Source organism: Passer domesticus, chromosome 12 (genome assembly GCF_036417665.1).
Source record: "Passer domesticus isolate bPasDom1 chromosome 12, bPasDom1.hap1, whole genome shotgun sequence".
Lineage (NCBI taxonomy): Eukaryota > Metazoa > Chordata > Aves > Passeriformes > Passeridae > Passer > Passer domesticus.
In genome coordinates this window covers 190,476-206,610 of record NC_087485.1, presented here as the reverse complement: position 1 = coordinate 206,610, position 16,135 = coordinate 190,476, and the positions used below count along the sequence as shown (strand labels likewise).

The 16,135-nt window shown below is 49.2% G+C and overlaps 2 protein-coding genes across 5 annotated transcripts in view; one reads left to right on the top strand and one right to left on the bottom strand.

Annotated features, from left to right (window-relative positions):
* Positions 1–1,243: 1,243 nt before the first annotated feature.
* On the bottom strand, positions 1,244–9,003 carry ATXN1L (ataxin 1 like). 2 transcript variants are annotated; one of them, XM_064386193.1, is made up of 2 exons: positions 8,902–9,003; positions 1,244–7,863 (listed from the first exon to the last, which is right to left on the bottom strand). In XM_064386193.1, the coding sequence occupies exon 2, from the start codon at positions 7,751–7,753 to the stop codon at positions 5,687–5,689; it is 2,067 nt and encodes a 688-aa protein (XP_064242263.1). In that variant the 5' UTR covers positions 7,754–7,863; positions 8,902–9,003; the 3' UTR covers positions 1,244–5,686. The 2 variants fall into 2 exon arrangements, with proteins under 2 accessions (XP_064242263.1, XP_064242262.1); XM_064386192.1 differs by lacking the exon at positions 8,902–9,003 and adding an exon at positions 8,107–8,241.
* AP1G1 (adaptor related protein complex 1 subunit gamma 1) overlaps positions 8,956–16,135 on the top strand; it is a 38,861-nt gene continuing 31,681 nt past the window's right edge. For 2 of the 3 annotated variants that reach the window (XR_010346446.1, XM_064386190.1), the window contains exon 1: positions 8,958–9,170. The gene's annotated coding sequence lies outside the window, so the exon portion shown is untranslated. Of the gene's footprint in view, positions 9,171–16,135 lie in introns of all 3 variants that reach the window. The other variant, XM_064386191.1, reaches the window with a different exon arrangement.

Sequence of the window (16,135 nt, the reverse complement as noted above, 5' to 3'; positions counted from 1 at the left end):
ACCTGTGGCCAGTGCTGGAGTCCCCAGTGCAAGAGCAACACAGACGTACTGGAGGCAAAATGTCATCGTAGCCTGTGCCTCCAGGAAAAGGTTCCTGTTCTAATAGAAATCACTATTAAAACTATGCAACTATGGAAATGGTATCTAGGCATCTTTAAACTGCAAAAGGCAAAGCAGTGGCACAGAAGGATTCATGGCAGAGCAAAGAAGTGGTACACTCTCCGTTTTTGGCTTCTTTAAGAATGAGCACCTGAAAATGCATGGTGTTAGCTCCGTGGTTTTGAGACATCAGCCCACCAAAAGCCAGTGTGCCACACTTCTGTGTTTTGCAGCTTGAAAACCCCTACTGCCCTCATAGCATTTCCAGTTGAGGTCTAGAGTCATACAGTGGATCAAACACCTTGGGAAGTACTGTCTTCTCTCTGATGGCTGTTTCTCTTTAAGTCAGAAATGGTGACCACATGACTGATACTCGAGATCAGAAGAGTAAAGTTAAAACAAGAAGCAAAACCTTTTGATCAGACTTCTTAAAACCCTCATTTTTCAGTTTGAAAAACATTTGATTGCAGCCCCTTAAAGCCCTAGTTAAAACAGTTACCTTCAAAATGCATAATGTTGCATTTTACTGGCAATAATGAACCACTCTCACAGTCAGCCCTGGGGATGCTGCTAGGAAACAGCATTGAACCTCTTCAGTGCAAGTTTTCTCCTTCTGCCACTGCAACATCTAGTTTCCTCCCTGTAAGCTGTTTTAACATGATGTTCATTCGTCATGTAGAACTGACACCCAGGAGCCATCCCTGCTTCGCTCTCTTTGGGAAAAGGCACTGTAAAGGAGCTGTTCAGTTCCATGTTCCTTTGTTCATATCCTCCTTTGTTCTCTGATCTCTCACTTTTATCCTTACTTGTGTTCGTTTTCATACTCAAACCCCCAGTTTGCTCCTGGCAGTATCTGCTTTTGCTCTGCCTCATGTTTTGCTTGCCCAGCAGAGATGTACCTTTACTCTGCAACCTGCTGCTGGAACTTTCCCTGTATGTCACCAACGCCTTATCTTTATTCCAAGGGGTTCAGGAGAGACCACATAACACAAAAGATCTGAAAACACAGAATTATGACTTATAATCCATCTGTCACCCTTTATCTTGCCCTTGACATGAGTCTCCAGATCACTGTAAATCCAGAGAAGCCACATGCTAATAACCACTGATACTGTAGACAAGCAAAAAGTCTCAAACACCAAAGGAAAAGCTATTGGTTTATATATAGATATAGATATATGTATATAGATATATACTGTTTACAGAGTCAACAAGTTAAATGCAATATTCATAAAAGCATTAACAATAAAAATACAATCTGTTTGTAGGCAAGTACAGACTTAAAATGGTAAAACAGGAAAAAGGATCTCACCAAAGTACAAATATACAGTACAAATTGATTTATTTAAAACAGTTACAAAAAAAGCACAACAAAATAGAGATTATCCTTAGAATTATTAATGCTTTGTTAAAGATCAGGTAGGAGGAAAGGGGCAGGGACAAAGTTGGAGGGGAGCACCTGACTAGTTCTAAGGCTTTAGATACACTGCATCGGTTACATGTTAATACAGCCATATACTGGGGGTTATAGTGAGGGGTCAGCACTTATCTACAAACATCTCTCTGCCTCAGGGCAGCCCAGCCAGCTCCCCCATGTCTCTCTCTCTCTGAGCACACCCTCCCTGGCGCTAAGGTGCCATGAAAGCCCAAAACAACTCGAGTGTGCCAGGGGCATGTTGGCAGGGTGGGCGGCAGCAGCCCAGGACCCGTGGGGCAATTCTGTCCTTGACAGACAGTGAGAAGGCTGTGGAAGGGCCTGGACCATCACCATTTTCAACTATATGGAACACCCTGGGCCAAACTGTACAGGATGTGTATTTGTAGCTGTCTTAGTAGCTTCTGACAAGTGTCAGGCTCTAGCACAGCTTGAAAAGACAGGGAGCAGTTGTGAGTGACGCTGGGGAAGGCACGTGTGCTGCTGCGGGCAGGAACTAGCATTTGGGATACTCCAGCTGCTGTAGTTTCTTTTACAATGTTTTCTGAGTAACAAGGATTGTTAGTTCTCTATGGGACAAAGTGACTTGAAATGTGGGGTGGGGACAGGGACACAATGTGAAAAGTGCAATATAAAAAGCTGCTCAGCAGCTGGAAGGGGAAGGCAGAGGGGCCTCTGCAGCTTCCTTCCCTTCCAGACAGAGCTTCCTCTGCATAGTCTGGTAGTGATGAGCGCTCATTGCTGTGAATGCACAGCCCAGAGACAGGCTTGGCTCTGCTGTGCAGCTAACCCAAGGCATGTTCCATGGGATGGGACAGATGGCTACAGACACCCATTATTGCATCCCATGGACTCCTGCTACAGAGTGTGAGCTGGATAAGATCAGGGCCTCCTCCAGGCAGGACAGACCACAGCTCTCCTACCCTAGACAACTGCAGCAGGAATATGGTATATTTCTCTGAGAAGTCTGTCACATCTCTGCCAGCAGAAAAGCCCAGGTAACCATCCCACTCTGCAATGTCTTCCTGGCTTTATCTCCTCCTTTCCCTGTAAACCCGAGAAATAAAAGCCTCCTCCACAGGCTCATTCACAGCCTTTCTCACTGCAGCAGAGCCTGCCTCACACTCCCTGTCCCACACACTCCCTGTCCCAGGAGAGCCTCAGTGCTCAGCACAACCACCACTATGGTGCTAAGCCATACAGCCCTGTGCAGTAAGGACAGGTTCCTGTGATACCAGTACTGCTGAGCTGAGCTGGAGAGTTGCCAGTGGTCCTCTCCTGCTCACCCTTTGAGGCAAACAGCCAGACACAGATTCTTCATCTCAGTCCCCCATCATGAGCTGTGCTTCAAACCACTGCTTCCAGGGAAAAGCTGGCAGCTGAAACACACACAACAGCAGGACTGACAGGAGTCTGGATAAAAGCACCAAGGTCCAGTTCAGCATGGCCTGTTCCACAGAGCTCAGGACTGCACCCAACAGAGGTGCAGCAAGCCAAAGTCCAGGTCAGCAGCCAGGTAAACAACAGGGCAAGCACCTTCACAGCCCTTCACCTGCCTACAGTACAAAGCTATTTAAATCACACAGCATCTTGCCTCATTTGTCAGTACTGCTCATTCACACCACAGTGTGGCTGAGATCGAGGAGTTACAGTTACACACGTGGTGTTAAGGCAAGCCCTCCAAACCCTCACTCTAAGACAGACTTCGGGGTTCAGAGACACTCCAGGGGCTCTGCACCATCAGTTGCTCAGCCATTGCCTCTGTGTGTAACCAGCCCTTCTACATTCACATGCCGTCTGTTGCGAGATCCCTTTCTCAAGTGCCTGTCGCAGCCCTGAATCCCTCTGCGTGCACCCTGCACAGAACAGGCATGAGAACCCCGGCTCCTCTGCCTCCTGCCTTTGTTGGCAGACACCTCAGATATCCTGAGCATTAAGTACTAATTACCAACATTAACAGAGAGTTTTATGTAGGAGAGTCGAGTCAGCAGAAGCTGTGACACGCCCAGGTGACAAAGGGGCCCAGGTGGACACTTCACTGACAAATGGGGTTGTGAAAACAGCATCTGTTCCCACAGCTGATGCACCTGAGGAGGCAGAATCTTCACACAACAGTGTCACTGTGACTTCACACATCCCAAATGCAGCTGATGAAACCAGAAGTAGTGTGTCATGTAGGAGCAGCTACATGTGATACAGGCAGCATCCTCATTCTGGAGAACCCTGTGAGGCACAAACACTGAGGGCACGTTTAGCACACATCTCACCTAAGCCCTGTCCTGGTGCAGGCATTTTAAAGGCAACAGAAATGGCTAGCAATGTGCTAGGAAAACAGGACTGAGGCTGGGATGGAAGGGACATTCTGGAGACTAACTTGCCTAATACACAGGCAGAGCATGCATCCATTTCACAACTGGTCAGCAGAAGCCAACCAGTTACAGGACATACTCCTGGGGAGTGCAGAACAGCCCTGAGACAGCACCACTGCAAGGAGAGGTGCTGACACACACCATTCTGTCACAGAGAGGAGTGGCACCCCAAGAGTCAGGCACACTTGACAAACTTCAGGCAGATGAGAGCAGGGAGACAGAAACAGCATGCTGAACATCAGGACTCTGCACACTAAGAAAGGCCCCCTCCAGAGCCTGGTCCTAGCACAGAGATGGGCACCTGAACACAAGGAATACCCTATCTAGGTTAAGTCAGTGAAAACTGTTTTTTCACCAGAACAGTGACTATTCTTTATCCTAGCTGAGCAATGGTGTCATAACACACCATCAGAGAGGGTAGATTAGTGTAACTACAGGAGACTTCACTCAATAGTGTTACCACCACAATCAGCTGTTCATACATAATTGTATTAAATCTCACCATGAAAAAGACTACTCTTGATTTGACCATGTTTTTCTACAGAGGAACTCTGAATCGAAGCATCAGAAAAACTAACACAAAATTACTCCAAAATGCCCTGTGACACTGTGATATTTTTAGAGTCCGTACATGAATAATAGAATTGTACTTAGCACAAACTTTGTATCTTGTCGGCACGTGCACAAACACTTGTCTCTTGTCTAGAGCTTATTCAGGAAAACTGCCTTCAGGGAAGAACTAGCCATCTGGAACATTTTTTTGACTTAATACAAAATAGCATTGGTCTTCTCACAGAAGAAGAATGTTTTCACCCTTCCCTAGAGAACGCTGAATGTATTTTGCTCCAGATTTAAAAAAATACCAAACCAATAAAATATCCAAAACCAAAATTCAACCAAACAAAAAAATCCAACCCCATTCATCCCTAGGTTAAGCCTCTGCAAAAGCTATAAGCCCAGGAGGGTTTTTTTTTTTGTGGTTTTTTTTTTTTTGAAAGTTACTAACATGGGAAGAAAGGTTTGATTTGGTGGCAAAACAACTAAGTAGACTTTATAGCAGGAAACAACGTCTCCCATCCCAACTTGTGTCCCATCTCAAGTGCTCAAGTTCCCTATTCACCTGCACCCAAGCCCATCCTTTTGGTCCTTCCTCTTGAATTTCTGTGATTCGTTCAAATCTGTACATTCTTTGCAAGAAGAAAGAGCAGTTGGATTCAGTGGAAGAGACATTAATCAGAACCACCAGAGAAGCACCTCCATCCTGCCCTTGAGAGCTCCACCGGTGAATGGTCCTTTTAAAGTGCATGTGTGAAGAAAGGGGATACTGGGAGCAGAGCCCCTAAACTCCAGTGGGGACCCATCTCTCCCCATCATGAGAAAGGAGAAATAAAATCTTCAGCAATTTTATCTGCTACCTTAAGCCAAGTCTGCCCTCCTCATCTCCCCACCTGCCCCGAATGCTCGGCCCCTGCCCCGCAGGGAGTCAGTTATCCCAGGAGGTGGGAGAAAGCCCCAGCCTCCAGCAGCCTCGGGAATGCTCTCATCACACACTCATGACCACATCCCTGCTCCCCACCCCAGCTAGCCTGTCGCTACTCCCTGAGGCACTGGAGGCCTCCTGACTCCCCAAGAGGAACTGGTCAGCCGTGGAACTGGAACGGAGCCATTCCTGCAAGGCAGAGAGCAGCCTTTGTTGGTGAGCCTATGACAGAGTCTGTGCAATTCCTCCACCTGATGGCGAGGCTCACCTGCTGTGACTGCCCTAGCTCACACCTCTAAGGGATCATTTCCCTGCATTCGAACGCCCTTCAATAGACAGCTTGACCTCCTGGGGAATGAAAGAGGGACGGAGCAGAGAGGGCCGAGGCTCCTCTGCCTGCATGCTGTATCTTTGGAAGCCTGGGGCCAAACTGTACAGACTGCCAGCCTCAGGCTGAGAAGATTCTGCACGGGAGCTCTGGACCGTGCTGCTTCTATCTGTGTGGCTCTTCCTTTCAGCAGCTCTGTCAGATGGCTCTCTGGGCCCCTGAGCTGTTCGTTCCAAGCTCTCCCTAGCAGATACCAGCTGATCCGTGAGAGGGGAGTTGGCCTGAGAAGCAGAGTTGCCATTCATGCTCTGTAAACTGATCGATATGCAGACATCCCCCACCTGCAGCCTGTGACAGGGCAAAGCAAAGAGCTGAGCAGTCCTCCCAGGGCTACAGGAGGACCAGCCCTGGCCATACACAAAGAAGGGATGCTCCGGGGGCACATCAATGCTCACTTTACTTTGTTGCTCCCCAACCACAAAATGCAGTGTGACAAGCCCAGGCCACTGGCTTTCCTGAATATCCACCACAGTGCTGGAGTCGATCTTCAGGCCTCCACTCACCTCTGCACTGCGAACAAAGTCTTGGGTCTGCAGGTCCTCCACCCGCTTCAGCTCTCCCGTCGCCAGCTGGATGATGGCTCCTTTCATGAAGTGAGAGGGCAGCTGTGAGGAGCTGGGTGGCTGCAACTGGGCCAGCTCCTTTTCATGCACATTTCCTTGAGACTGGGCATCTGGGCTCTCCCTCAGCAGGGCTTCTGAAGTGGAAGACCTGACAGGCTCAGATCCCACGGGAACAAGTACTGGCTTGCCATTGGCTATCACCATTCCTTTGGCTAACTGCCTCTGCCTAACAGTCTCTTGGGGGGACATTCCGCATGGGCTCCGGGACTGGCTGTTCCCAGCTGCAGCCCCGTCTGTGGTGTTCCTCAGCACATCTCCCTGCCCATCAGGGGTATTATGGCAAAGGTTCAAAGGGCTTGGGTCATCTTTCCTCTGGGCAGCCAGAACATGATAATCCTGAGATGCCAACATCCCCACCACCCTCTGAACCTCCAGATCAGCATCTGGGGTGCTCCTGTGAGCAGGCACAGAGATCTCTCTTCCCAGCATCTGGTAACCTGGAAGGAACTGTCCATCAGCCACACATCCTGCTGCAGCCCCTGGGGGCAGACAGTCCTCAGCTGCACTGCTGGCAGAGTCCACAGCCTCGCTGGGCCTCCTGGCCACACTCTGCTCCAGGGGCCTCTGCCCACCATTGGCCGCAGCCACCTCTGAGCTCAGCTGGCTGTCTTGCTGAGGAGACTCTGGGCTCCCACCTGCTGCAGGTGCCTCATAGGCTGAGTAGCCTGGTGGGAAGCGGGACATCTGATAATAAACAGGAATTCTCCCCGGTGCCATGTCCACTGGCTGGGGCGCAGTGTGGTGCTGCATCTGCCCAGGAGAGGCTGCAGAGGTGGATTTGTTGAAGCTGTGGGTGGGAGAGGTAGTCTGGGGGGAAGGAGCAGCTTCTTCCGTGAAGAGGGAGGCGTATGGCACGAAGTGGGGGACGTGGGGGGCAGCGAGGTTGGTGGAAGGAGACAGGAGAGGACCAGGCATGAAGGCAGGAGGGACGGCATAGGGCACTGTGTAGTGGGAACCGATGAGCTGCAGGGAAGCCGACGGGATCTGTGCATAGTGGATGGAGGGGAAGGGCACTGCCGGGTGCTGGATGATGGGCGAGGTCACGTTGAAGGCGGGGGGCAGGGGGCTCACGTTCACCACGGGGTGCAGGCCCGTGGGGGAGAAGGTGGCGGGCGGTGCTTGCACTTTGTAGAGCATCCCGTACTGGTCCACCGTCAGCCCCGCCGCTGCCTCGGGGGTCTCGCCAGGACCGTAGCGCGGCGTGGAGGGAGCCGGCCGAGCCGTGCGGGCCCACTCGGGGCCCTCGCCCGAGCCCTGGGCTCCCCCCGCCCGTCCCGCCTCGGTGCCAGTGTTGGCGGCGGCAAGTTCCCGCTTCTTGGGCGGGAGACACTCCTGGCTGCGCTCGTGGCCCGCTCTCATGGCGCCGCGCGGTGTCCCGGCAGCCCCGGCCGCGACGCTCGCTCATGGGGGCACCCACTGGGGCTGCCACGCGCGGGCTGCTGCATCCGCGCCGCCGGCCGCCGCCTCACCTGCGCCAGGAACAGAGGGAGCCGTGAGTCCGAGCCTCGGGAGCGGCGGCCGGCCCGACCCCCGGCTCCGGCAGCGGGCACGGCGACGGCCCCTGGCCCGGGGTCGGGACGCGGGGACGGAAGACGCCCGAGCCCGGCCGCCGCCCCCAGCCCCGGCCCCCAAACCCCGGCCGCGCTGCCGCGCACCCCGCCCCGCCGTGTCCCGCGGGCCCGCCCGGCGCTCGCGCGGTGCCCGCGGCTCACCCGCCATGGCCCGGACCGGCCCCGCGGGCCCGCCCGGCGCCCGCACCGGCTCCTCCCCACCCGCGGCGCACGGCGATGACGCGGCGCGCGTCAATGACGCGAACACCGACCGCCGGAACCGCTCCGCGGTCGTGACTCCGCCGCACCCGGATGACGTCACGGGGCACCCTCTGCGCCGTTGCCGTGGCAACCGGCTGCGTCCGCCCGGGGCTCGGAGGGCCCGGCCTGCGGGAGGTGCCCGGGCCCGGCCGCCCCGCGCGAGCCACCCGGCGGGGCCCCGCGCGGCTTTTGTTGGCCCCGCGCCCCAGGCGCACTCTCTCAGAGGCTGGCCGGCAGCGAGGGCCTAGCGGCAGCGTGGCCAGGCTCCCCTGCGGGAGCCTTCGGCCTCAACGTGCCCGTGCCCTGTCTCGCACCCCCGCAGTGTCCGGCCGGGTCCGTGCTGCTGCCCGGGCTCCTCCTCATTCGGTGACCGTTAATGTGACATAAGGTCCTGGAAGCGGGAACAGAATAGCCGCCTGGGGCGGGGCTGGCTCTGAACCCTCTTCCAGAGACGCCTCGTTTACTGCGGCACACCGCGTTCCCCCCGTCGCCCGTGGGCGTTTAAACAGCGCGAGATTCGGCGGGCTCGGAGCGGCTGCGCCCCTCCGGCCTCGGAACCCTCGATCGCGGAACGGCGGACACGGGCCACGGGTCCCGCCCGGCCCCGCCGTGGGGAGCGCGCTGCCGGGACCGGCCCGCGCGTGACGTCATCAGGGACTGCCACGGTGCAGACGCACCTTTCCGTCTAAGACCAACCTCACGGGCGCTTCCGCCAGGAAAAGTAGTGCAAGCGGCATTTTCCGTTCCGCCACCGGTGGTGCTGCGCCGCGCTCTCCCCATCCCCGCCCCGTTCCCGCCGAATCCGGCGCGGCCGCGCTCCCACCCGCGGTCGGGAGCGCCTGCGGGGTCGCGGGGGGCGAGCCGGCGCGCGGATCCCTCCGCCTGCGGTATCGGTGCTGCGGCCGCGCCGCCGCCATTTTGAATGCCCGGCTCCGTCCGCCGCTGCTGCTGCAGGGACCGGCCTGGTGAGTGGGACCGACTCGGGCCTCCGCTGCCCACGCCGGGCATCCCCTGACCTCCAGGTCCCGCCGCCTGGGGCCCCGCGGCTCTTGGGGCCTCTGTCCGCCCCGAACTCCGCGGCTGGGCCTCGGCCGCCCTGTCCGCGAGGCCGCCCCTTGCCCTCTCGCCGCCTCTGTCGGCGCTGCTGCCTCTGCGCGGCTGTCCGGCCCGCTTCGAACTCTGCCCTGCGCCCCGGGGCCTCCTGCTCGGGCGCCGGGAGCGGTCCGTGCCTGCCCGGGCCGTTCTTTGCCGGGAAGACGGCGGTGCGGGTTCTGCCTCGGCCCCCGTCCCCGGAGCTCGGGGGCAGCGGGAGCGCGTACCTGAGCAGCTGCTTCGTGATGTGCCCCGGTGCCGTCTTGGGAGAAGTCGGGACTTGTGCCCGTCCTTCCCTCGGTGTCTTATTGCCTAGGCTGCACAAGCGGTCCGAGTATTACAGCGTCTGCATTGCTTACCGTCCATGGGTTTTAATGGAAGCAGGAGATGTTCGGTCTGGCTGAGTGTATTTGCAGTGAGCTGCTGTCTGTAAGGGCGCCTTCAAGTCCCTTCTTCAAGGCTGGTTGAGTTCTCGCACCAGCTATAGGTTAAGTTGTAATTTATTTTATAGTAGACATTGTTTTTAAAGTTAACAGGTGGAACAGGTGTGTGTTTTATTGTGTTGAAAGTGATGTGTAAAAATGTTGAGCGAAAAATTTCAGTTTCTGATGCTTGAAATATTAACGGGACAGCACAGAATCCCAGTGGAACATCTTTGAAAAAATAAAAGTGTCATGTGTGGTCAAAAAGTGTTTGCTCCATAGTGGCTTAGACTGTAAAATATATGTGTGTTTTCCTCTATAAATGCAGGGGAATCCTTAAGGGATTCTCCTAGCATCCTACATCTAAAATGACAGAGAAATTTGTGCTGTTTTATTTCCCCGTTTTTTTTATTGTGATTCACTTCTGTGTGGTAGACCACAACAGCTTTTTGTACCCATTTCCCTGCTACCACTCCTGTAAACTACACTTGGTATTTTTTTTCCTTTGTTTGCATATCATATTCTGTTGCCAAATTCTTTCTTCTGTTTACTTGTGTGCTCTCTGGTGTTTGGGACAGGATTTGAAAACTTGTTGGGTACTTGAGAGCTGAATGAAGGCAGGAGACTTTGTGGGTTTTTTCAGAGAAGGTTATTGTGAGCCCTTTCAGTCTTCTGTGCTGGGAGAAGGAGAGGAAAGGTATTTAAATTTCTGTTTCTTGAGAAGTGAAAAGTAATTGTTGGGTAATTGTTTTGTGAAGGGATCCAGCTTTTGTGTTTTCAGTATGTAAGATAACTTTCCGATTTCCTCTTTTTATGATTAAAAAAAGCTTTTATTTTCTTCCTTTTTGGATGTTTTTCTTTTCTGCTCCTGTAACTGCTGATCTGTTTTCCTGAAGGTGGCATGGTGGAGATGGAAAGACGCTGTAGTACCTTTGTGGTGTCCTGTGAGAGATTAAGGGACAGCAGAAATGTTCTGATTCTTGGTGTACAGCGCTTCGCAGTGGCTGTGCAGTGAGATTGGTGAGTGTGTCAGGCCATGGTGTGAGCAGGTTGTGGACGGTGGCACGGGAGTGCAGGCTGGCTGTTCTCACCCTGGGTGGTGCAGTTCAGGGCTGGAACGTCAGCTTCCCAAGTGTGCGGGCTCACGCGAATCTTTACTGCTGCTAAAAGTGATGGCACTCAGTAAAGCTGCTTACGCCTCTCCACGGTGAATATTTGTGTTTGTGAACTGGCCCTGTGTAACTGCAGGTGATGGGTTGTTTGATCTCATTGCATTTTTTAATGATAGAGCAGCTTCTTCTGAATGCAGGTGATGCTAATTTGTTCTAGATCATACTCAGCAGTTCTTTGGAGAAAGGGTCTGTTCTGCCATAGTAGGAGCATTATTTCACTGGAGGAGTTTTGGAGTTAATTAAACATATGATGAGGCTGTATCTCAAAAAACAGAGCTGTAGTAATGTGAGTACAAGTGAATGCTGGTATCACAGGTATTACTGCAGCCTATATCTGCTATTTGGCAGAAATGCTACAAGTGAAATAAAAGATTATAACTTCCTAGGGCATTGCTGAAGTTATGTAGCCTGTTGTAAAGTTCATATCAATGAATGTAAAAATGTGGCATCTTGTCTTTCCTCTGGCATTAGCTAGGACATAGAAGGGTGTAGGGTTTTTGGGTTTTTTTTGGTGACAATCTAGTGTCTCTTTTATTGTTATTTAAAGTTTAACTCTGCAGGAAAGTGAACAGGAAGTAAAATAGCCAGAGTACCTCATAGATTGAAATAGTGAGGAAATTAGAAGCAGGTGATAAGATAATGTAGGTCAGTGGTGATTGAAGTATTGAAACAGAAGCCAGAAAATCTGGAATTCTGCTTGTATCTGTCATGGTGGTCAGATATATAGCTGTGCTAATTCTTCTTCCTACATCTTTTAGCCGCTAAAAAATAGGGAGATATTTATTTTCTTTTTTGGCAGTTGTTGAGGTTAATGTTTGTACTGACTGGGAGCTCAGTGTGTCTTTTGAAGGCAGTTCAGGAGTTGCTGCATTTGGTGTATGTGCGCAGTTGTGCAGGAATGGGACACCTCATGCAAAGTGCTGATATGTGCTCTGGGACTGTGCCTCAGTCAGCAGGGAGTGGGAAAGGTCTGCAGTTGCTTGGCAGTGGGATTGGGTGGGATTGGTGCAATGTCCTCAGTCTCTGTCCTGCCTCTCCTCTTCCTCTCAGCTCTTGAGCAGCACTGAGCCTTGCTTCTTGAATACCATTGTGCTGCATTTCTTGTTGGTGGGTTGTTTTGTTTTTTTTCACTGTAACTGGAAGTGGGACCATCTCTTCTTCCAAGACTATTTTTAAACTCTGTTTTGGGATACTTTTTTTCTTATTTGACCTCCCCTTCTGTCCTCCAGCTGTCTCCACATAAAGCTAAGTGTAACTGTGATGCCTTTTCTTCTGAGAAAGCATTTTGAAGCCCCCTGCTGACTTAATTGTTTTCTGGTTTTCTGATGTTGCTTTCTAGTTCTCTATTGCATTCAATAGGTGTTTCCTCATGAGAGATTGTCCCACTTAGCATGTTACATGGTTAGTTGCTCTTTCTCTCAACTTGTTTGTGTTGCCTTTGCCCTTCTTGATGATGGTGGTGCTCCTTGCTTTGGTGTTTATTGTATAAATAGTCATAATAATTTAATATTTACTGTTATCTGTATAAATATTGATAATACGAGATAATGTACTAATATCTCTGCATATGTTGACACCCTCATCTCTACTTGGAGAGTACGTTTTTAGTTTCACTGCTAATATAGTTTTCTTTTTAAGTGTCTGATAGAAGTGGGAAGCCGACTGGTAGCAATGAGGAGTTGAAGCTATCAGTGTTGGGTGTCAGCACTGCAATTACTCCTTTCATGGAGTCTGGACAGATCCTCTGCTCTTGTGTGTACTAGGCTGGATTCAGTTGCACTTAAGCAAGTAGGGGAGTTCTGCTATTGATTTCATTTGGGAGTTTGGTCTGGCTTTAGTTGTGTAACTTCCCAAAAGCTGGGGTTGCTTGAGGAGTGTGATTGCTTATGCATGTGTTGGGGTGGAGCAGCTGGAGTTGTGTGTTTTAGATGTGTTCAAAATCTATGCTGCTTCAGGCTTGGGGTGTTTACTAGACAGAACCAAGTTCAGAAATGCTATTTACATCAAAAGCTGTAACTTGGTGTGTATATCACCACAACTGAAAATACAGACCATTTCCCAAACAGTAGATCTCTTCTGTGAATAATTTCATTAATTTTGATGGCCTTTATGTCTTAATGTTTCCAGAATTCAAGGCTAGATAATAATGGAATGTTAAAATGTTAAATGTCTGATAATTTGTCCTAAAGAAGTTTTAAAACAACTGTTAATTTTTAAAGTTTTATTCTCTTAGAAACACATGGGATATTTTAGAGGTAGTTTTCAGAGGACATGTTCTCAACTCAGTGTTTAAGGACTATCCTCTGTCTTTACTCTGCAATTCCTGATAGAGGAATAAAGCTTAAATATAGCACTTGAGCATTTTCAAGGTGGGTTTTGGTAATATTAGGTGTGTGTTGTAAGTACAAAAGGTGACCCATCATATTTGAATGTGACTGTATTCTAAGAGAGACTTCTGGTAAAGGTCTATACTCAAATGTTTTTGGTACAATGGCCTGTTGAATAAAATCTTTAACTTTCAAATGTGACAAGCTTCACTAGTAACAGATCATAAAGAGGAAAAAACAGTGATTTATCAGTACAATTCAAAGGAAAACTAAATGGTGTAATTCATGAAGATTTTTGTTGGGGTTTTTTTTCACTTTTGTATAGTAGGAATGAGTTACACAAAGAGAGAGAATGCCTTTTTATTAGTTCATGGGAAGGATTCCTGAATAGCAGAGGGAGGAGGATTACTGAGGCGACACCTTTCCTAGTCTCTGGATTTCTTTCATTCAGGAAAGAAGCTGGAATTCTGTTTTCTAAGGAGCTTAAACACCAGCCACCTATACAACTTGAACTAATCTGAATTAGGTCTCTGACTCTCTCAGAAGTTTGGATCTTGATAGTATGCTCTTCTGAGGAGCAAGGCTTTTGAAATTGGAAGAGGGAAAGCGGTCTGAGAAGGTTGAAGAATTCTGTGTGCAGCACTACCACATATTGTAAATGTTAACTAGTAGGCTCTTTTCAAGTATTCAGAAATCATCCCTGATTTTTGGAGCTTGTAGTTAGCAAAGAAATGGCTGAAGGAAACTCCTGTTTTTAGCCCAAGGAGGAAATAGGCAACAACTTCTACAAACTGCCTTGTCATTTATGTTGATGTGCAAAGAAAAAAAGGATGTGTCTGCACTGGTGAAAAATGTTAACTAATCCTGAAGAACAAGATTTGCTACTTTGGAGGAAGTTCTAAGGGGCACTTAGGCACCAGCTAAAGTGAAGCTCCACTATCTGCCCTTGCTGGATGATACAGTTATCCTCCCATTGTTGCAGTAAAGGTCTGTTGGCATTGTAATAGGCTTAGGAATTGCTGAGACTAGGTAAATGTTAATCTCTTCTGTAATGTTTCTCAATTTAAGTGTTGTCATGTCCAAAGTTTCTTCTTATATGCAGTAACTACTGCTTATGCTTACTTAAAATGTCTGAAACTCAAAAATGTGATGAGATTTCCAATGTATTAGCATGCAGAAGAATCTTAAAGTCACTGAAGGCAAAGAACAGGTACCTGATGCAAGATTTTTTGATATTGAGAGAACATTTTCTTGTGGAGGGGAAGAAAAGACAATGTGCTACATTGTATGGGAATTACACTGTCTTGAAATACTGGAAGAGTGTACACAAGAAGAGCTCGAGTTTCAAGGATAAACATGTATGTTGATTTGTGAGGGGCCAATGCTATTTACATAGATGGGTGCAAAACCTTTTGTATGGGACGGATTCAAAGGTATATTAAAAGCTGAATGATTTGATATTGACTAAAAAAGAAGTATTTAGTTGCAGCACAAGGCTAGAAGTGCCTTTTCTGAATATTGGAAAATAAATCACAGCTCTGTCTTTTGTCCTTTTGTAATCCTCCATGGGAGCAGTTCTAAATTTTTCTGTTCTCATCAGGCAGGAAGTGGGTGTGTGAGATACAGTTGCTCTTAGTCCTTCAGGTTAGACTGTGTAACTGTGTTAGTTGTTACACGAGTGAGAATAGCAGGAAGCCTCAGAAATTGGTTTTTGGGTCTTACTCAGGAGTCCTTGCTTTCTGAAGTGCTGGTCTCCTTGCTTTCCTGTGATTGTGAAGTGAGGAGAAAAAATAATCTTTACAGTGTGCCTTTGTAATTCTTTATTTATGCAAAGGCATTCGTAAATACTGACTATTCACTTTTTTCAGTATCTGAATGATGTTAGAGCTTCAGTTTGTTGTCATTGTACCTGCCTTCTTGGTGAGACAGGAAGACCTGCCTAAACACTGGAGAAGGATGAAAAAAAAGTATTCATAAAAAGTTGTATTTCACGTATATAGTAACGTTGTTGAATTCTGTTTTTCCATTCACCAGAACTATTTAGGCAGTATTTCCTTTTATTTTCTGTTGTCCAGGGCCAAGCTTAAGATGCTGAAGCCTTCCATTGGCATATCTACAGAAAGTTTTTGGTCCACTGTCAAGGGAAGGAGTGGGTTTGTACAAGTCACAGGCTGCAGATATCAGTGTTTAGCTGTTTATAAACCTTCAGATATAGAGTGAGAACAAAACAGCTTGTGGTATCAAAACAATTTGTTGGCAAACCTCAGTTTGTTTGCAGGTTATGTATTAGTGTTTCAAAAACTTTGTAAAGAACACTTCCTTTAAAGTAAAGGTGTCAGTCATGGTTGTAATAGCTAGACTAGTAGTAGCCACTGCTTATCTTCTTGGGAACAGCAGTGTTGTAGATAAGCTTAATTAGGATGCAGAGCCATACCATGAGTGTGGATTCATGCTGGAGTGAACCTTTCACTTTTTTTCCAGTCCATCTGAGGTCTCCCAAAGCCGCATGTTCTCAGTGCTGTCTGTCTATGCACAAGCCAGACTGATGTGTCTGGGGACTGCTTTTGGGAGGAAGGGGGCAAGCTGTTTTTTGCATGCGCAGGTTGGTGCACTGTGCCTGGGATGCCAGTGTGAACACAGTGGAAGGACTGGACCCACCTTTTTCAGCATGAGCCTGCACATGAGGGATCTTAGTGATTATGAAATTATTGCCTATGGGCTGCAGAGGAATGTTTCTGCAGTAGCACTTTTATCTTTGTAACTTCTGCCCAATTTTCCAACAAGAACGTGGCTTATCGAGATGAGTTTAGAATTATGTGGTATGTGTGTATAGTAGATGAGTTTAGGCTTAAAAATTCAGCACTTAACATGGACGGTTGCCACCTAGGAAAGAGATTTTTTTGCGTTTACAATACTG

What these genes read in the sequence shown, in the direction of transcription:
- ATXN1L (XM_064386193.1), bottom strand. Translation starts at nt 7,753, where the DNA reads ATGAGAGCGGGCCACGAGCGCAGCCAGGAGTGTCTCCCGCCCAAGAAG.